We start from the raw sequence: 5,938 nt of genomic DNA, 5'->3' as shown, positions 1-5,938 counted from the left end.
ATTCCCTCTTCTTTTGAACCAAAAGAAAACCTCCGACTCCCTCATATGTTATGTGATTCCGCCATAAAGTCAAGCGATGTCAGATACCTGAGACCTTTCAAACCTATTAAATATGGTTGGTCGAGCATGTCTAAGCCTTGTCCTGCATTGATATTCATACCTTCTTCTCCACTTTTGATTTCCAATTCTTTTACGTGTACTTGAGAGCGACCTAAAACTCTAGCTCTGGATCAATGGGACGGACTCGCTCTGTGATCAGGGGACTCGAGAGAGGTTCGTGGAGGCCTGAGGAAGATCTTCGCCTCAGAAATTACATCGAAGCTCATGGGGAAGGCGGTTGGACCAGTGTTCCCATGAAAGCAGGTTTGTACCCACTTCACATGATACTAAGAAATTAGTGTTTTAGGTTTTCCATCTACTAAAGTGTTTCTGCTATCTACCTTGTATAAAAAATTATGTCAAACTAGAACATATAAATTTCTCATAAAAATATCTTTTAAAAAAACATAAATATAACATTATTTTGTTATACTGAATTACACTGGATTGAAAATGCATCCCATATCTTAATCCGGTTTTTTAGTTCTTTGATTATTGCTCTTCCACAGGCCTGTTAAGAAGCGGGAAGAGCTGCAGATTGCGTTGGTTGAATTATCTTCGACCCGATGTGAAGCACGGCCACATTCTACCCGATGAGGAAGATTTAATCATCAGGTTGCATCGGCTTCTGGGAAACAGGTATTTTGTAGAATTTTGAAGTAATAATTTTTTTTTTGACTGAAAAATTGTGCGTGGACAAGTATATATAGTTTTGTGCATGGACAAGTATATGTAGTTTTGTTTAGAATGGGATCACAAAGACCCAAAACTAAACGTTTTCACCATTAAACCATATTCATAGTACTAAAATAAATATGTCAAAAGATGAATGTTGAATATAAATCATAACTACACAATTAGATCAAATGGGCTAAAAAAAAAGAAAGAAAATTTTCTCATTTAGTAAATCCATTGTAGATTCTAAAAATATCTGTAAATATCATAATCCTCTTCTTTGGAGTTTTCAAAATGTCAATAAAAATTTCTACTACTTTCGGTCGGAGGAGCCAACGAAGGTGAATTTGGTGATATCAATACAAATGCAGAACTAAGTGAACTGAAACTGAAGATCTGTAAATTTATTCAAAGATGTTTGTGGTACATGTATTTAGAATGATAGGACTTGATTGAATCTCATCATTTCTATAGAAAATGTCCACAATTTTGTTTTACCATCCCAATTCAAAATCCTTTTCCGCTTTTTTGGTATATTTTCCGGACATTATTAGCTATATTGATCCATGGCTTAACATTTAATTGGTTCATGATCTTTAAACTTATTTATTGATGATTGATTGTGAGAAATTCTGATATAAAATTTTTCATTTGCCATTAATATATTATCCGAAATAATGACTTTGGTTAAAAGCATTTGTTTTTCCATTTTTAAAAATTCTAACCATGTAATAAGCTCGTGTACTGACCTTTGATCTATTTGTATGAACAATGTTCAAATAGTTATACTCAATTAACACTTAATTTAATTGTCAAAATACAAATGGTAACTTCAATAGTTCTCTTCATATAAGTGGAAATAGTGACAGTGGATCTTGTTGCACCATAATTATCCAAGAAAATTTGTTCATTTAGTAAATCCATTGTAGATTCTAAAAATATCTGTAAATCTGATAGCGAAGTGAAAGACAATCAAATTTTGGGATATTACACAAATCTACAACGAACATAACTTCAATTCATTGAGTTTGTATAACAATAACTTAATTCGAAATATGATAGAGGGAAAAATTCTTTGGCTGATCAGAAATTCTATATTGAAAAGATGAAAAGTAATAAGTGATGTATTAAAAAGGTTACAATTGTAAAAACATTCTTATTTGCAAATAATTTACCAGTATTTTCAGTATACAGTCCAATTCGAATATGTTGGCTATTATCCAAACTATGGATGATCTGTTTTCAGTATAGAATCCAATTCGAATAGGTTAACTATTATGCAAACTATGGATCTCTTTTAATATATGTTTACGGTTTTGCTTAACCCATTGCTCCGCAGGTGGTCTTTAATTGCTGGACGTATGCCAGGCAGAACAGACAACGAGATCAAGAATTACTGGAATACACGGCTTAGGAAAAAGCTGATCAGCAGGGGTATAGACCCCTGCACACACAGGCCCTTTGTCCAATCGCAATCCCCGGACGTCATGTGCTCGAATCCCGGAGATAGTGAAGTCAGCGAAAAGTCCCAACTGGAAGATAATAACAACATGCCTGGAAACACTGTGGACAGCAAAGTTGATCTTCGAGATGTGGCATCGAAAGTAACAATTGAAGATGATCCGGCAACGATCCCTGATCCACTCACACCATTCAGTGATCCATGCATTATTGCTACGACTGCAGCTGTGGGGCACTTTAATTCAGATATCTTCCCTTTGCTTATGGAATCATTTGCTGACGAGGAGCTGCATCTCCAAGAAACTTTTGAACATATTTCCATGGAACAGTATGTACAGCTTACATGGGCCTCAAGTCGGGTTGAATCTGCAAACTTTAGCGATGACTTGTGGTCCATCCCGTGTCTGAGTTCACAAAACTATCGCTTTGTTTAATAGGAACCTTCGGTATTATGTATTTGCTTACCCCTTTCTGCATATGATATTATAGATGCACGGAAATCCCAGTGGATCTCGAGACTGGGATAATATGTAGCAGCTTTAGACATTTGTTGCTTCAGGTTGAAGTTATAAAGGTTGATCTGTTCATGTCTTTTTTGAAAGAGCAGCGATTGTTATTTATTCTCGTTAATAATAAATATAGAATTAATGATAAATACAGGTTATTAATTAAAACAAGTAAAGGTTTACATGTTAGTAAAAGTGTTTTTTTTTTTTTGCGGTAAGTTATTTATTAGTGGGGTTATATTATAGTTATGTTTAAGAATAATATTCTAATAAAGCCGGGAATTGAATTATGACTTAACACAATTTATTAGTGTTAATTCAACATTTTATAGACATAAATGAATGTAAAAAGCTAAACTAATAATATCATAATTGAAATTTGTATATTCTTAAATTAAAAAAGGAAGTAATATCTTATATTTTATAGTTTTAAAAATTGTATTATTATGTAGATTTAAGTGTTATAATTTTTTTATAAGAAAATCATAATTATAAATAAAATCTTAAAAACATTGTTAAAATAATTGATAACGATTTTCAAATTTTTAAATTAGATTTGAAATATAATAAATTATTATTTTGATTTTTTTTTGGGTAAATTGTATTTTTTTTAAATGTGGATTATAAAAGTTTCTCACTAGGTAAACTTGGCGAATGTCAAAAGTTCACTTTCTTTAGAGAGGTAGGAGATAACAAAGTATTGAGATTCAAAAGCTCACCTAAGTGGCCTTGGAAATCGATTATGGAAACATAAGGCTAATAGAGCATAGTCATGACATAAACTAAGCAAAATGATTAGAATTCATGACTACAACCTAGATGAGGTATTTGTTATAATCTTGAATGCCTCGAGATGGGGGTGGGACGCTTAGGTGTTCAATTCATTCCATCTGTCGGTGTAGGTCCTTCATATGGTGATGAAAATGCTCAAGTGAGTGGAGAATATCTGCTCAATGCTCATGTTGATCCAATATGGTTCTTCTCAAGAGGAACTTCATGTGCCAATAGAGATCGATAGAGATCCATTATGTGCATACTCTAATTAAAACACCCATGAGTGTGCTAAATGCCTAGTTTCTAGTGTCCCATCTTAGAAATAACCTTTGTACCTGAGAGTTGGAGTCTCTAAGAGGTGTCTTCTCATCTTAGAAATAACCTTTGTACATGAGAGTTGGAGTCTCTAAGAGGTGTCTTCTCCCTCAACACAGGTTAGTTCTTCTTGGATGGGGATCGATAAGAGGTTGCACAAGCGAGATAATTTTTCTTTGAGGTGGCGATGGATATGTCTTTTGACTGAGTGGGCCCACTCTTGATAGTAATTTCACCCCTATGAACATGAGTGCACCAACAAGAAATATAGGAGGGTCAAAAAGGATAAGAAAGCCAAGTGCCAAGGAAGGGGAGACAAGAGCTGCAAAAATCAAGGGGGAAGCCACAGTAGGGACAGAGGGAAGAGAGATAACACTACATGAATCACAATGAATGGAGACCAGTAATAGCATCCAAAGAAGGAGGGAAGGAATTTAGCTAAAGAGTAGTAGAGTGGGGTTAATGAAATCCACTAGAGACAAATACCAGTGGCTAAGGTCACAAGGAGGAAACATATAGAGTCGATTAAAGGAATACAAAGAGAGAAGCAAGGGGGGGACAAAATGAAACCGAAGGACAAGAGATGGATTGCAATGCCAATGAAGAATACCAATCCAGGATGAAAATAGTGATGTTGTATCTAAAGCATAGTGCTAAGAATGAGTATATGAACTCTGAGTGTCAAAGGTCCCGAGCATAAGGGTTTTTGGATGGATTTTGACTTGCAAGATTAAAGTAAGAACAAAACAAACTGAAGAGTGCGATATATATGGAAGTTATTATCTACACTACAATTGCATAGAGAAAAAGTAGGAGTGGGTCCACCTAAATGGTAATTTCCCAATTAGTAATACTAATTTTTTCCAAGCCAAAGTAGAGAAGAAGAGGTCGGGACAAAAAGACAATTGAAACTACTATAGGCCATCACTATAGAGACAAATTAGTTGTAGTGGCCACCATTTGTTGTAGACATGGGTTTTCTCTGGACAACAGTGATTGGATCCATGACAAAAAGTTCCACTAGCTGGTATTGCGCATAAGTAGGGTTTGAGCTGACAGACTGATCACATGGAATACAAATAAGATGTGAGTGGAGGGAACTCATTGTATTGATTCTCTAAATGATGGTCACTATGCAACTGGAATAAAACATTCATTAGCCACAGGGGCATGCTTCCATGTTCCCCGTTATTTTGGCTAGGTGGCATGCTCAAAGAATAACCAATAAGATATAATATTGTCCTCTATACTTACCTAAAATGTTATACTTTTCACTCTTGTAATAAATAATAAAATGAACTTTGAAAACTTGAAACTTATATAAATTATATAATATGGATTTAATTAATGTTAGATTAATAGTATATTCAACTTATTTTTTAAATAGATGTACATTTGAGATATATTCAACATAGTCATAATAACAATAAATATTATGGGAATTTAAGGTTATGTTGGTTTATTACAACTTTAGGATTTCTTGAGAGTTAGTTGAAGAATTGACTAAATGGAGATAGTTAGGTGAATGCTCAATTAGCAGAGAAGTCAACTATATGGATGATGGGTTGGTCGAGTGATTGGAAAGTGGATTAGTTGAGGAAGTGATTGAAGTATTCCACTGAGTAGTCATAAGAATTGACTTGATGGTGAGGTCAACACAAGAAACTAATTGGTTGATGACAATTTGGTTGACTAAAAGAATCAACTAACTGATGAAATAACATTGATTTCAAAAAAATGGCTGCAACCATCAATGCTAGTTTGTGGATGGATTCTTCCATAATTCAAGGAATTTGGTTAGATTCATACATTATAAATAAAGGAACCTATGGGAAAAATAACATAAACAAAGACAAATGATTGATATACAAATCATGCATTGCAATGTTTGGATTGGAATGTGTTATGCTTAAGGGTTGAAACATTATTTTTAGACACCAACCATTATCTTGGATCATAATTACTGTTCTATTCATTTCCTTTAGATTTTTTTATGTTCTCTATTATCAGGCTACCTCAATCCCCAACATGGTCCATAGTTATTGGTTTTGAACTATCCCTATACTCTATAAATCATCTTAACTTCAATCTCAAAGTGATTGCATTTG

General features: G+C 34.1%; 1 protein-coding gene across 1 annotated transcript; it reads left to right on the top strand.

Moving 5' to 3' along the window:
* The first annotated feature begins 217 nt into the window (after positions 1-217).
* Positions 218-2,873, top strand: LOC149207488 (transcription factor MYB8-like). Its single transcript, XM_089393905.1, has 3 exons — positions 218-363; positions 609-738; positions 2,114-2,873. The coding sequence occupies exons 1-3, from the start codon at positions 234-236 to the stop codon at positions 2,667-2,669; spliced, it is 816 nt and encodes a 271-aa protein (XP_089250031.1). The 5' UTR covers positions 218-233; the 3' UTR covers positions 2,670-2,873.
* The last annotated feature ends 3,065 nt before the right edge of the window (positions 2,874-5,938 follow it).

The sequence above is a fragment of the Pinus tabuliformis genome, chromosome 1_2 (genome assembly GCF_031772625.1).
Source record: "Pinus tabuliformis cultivar Carrire ecotype Pingquan chromosome 1_2, CPIR1, whole genome shotgun sequence".
NCBI classification, from domain to species: domain Eukaryota; kingdom Viridiplantae; phylum Streptophyta; class Pinopsida; order Pinales; family Pinaceae; genus Pinus; species Pinus tabuliformis.
The sequence above is the reverse complement of the archived record's forward strand: the minus strand, read 5'-3'. Positions and strand labels throughout refer to the sequence as shown.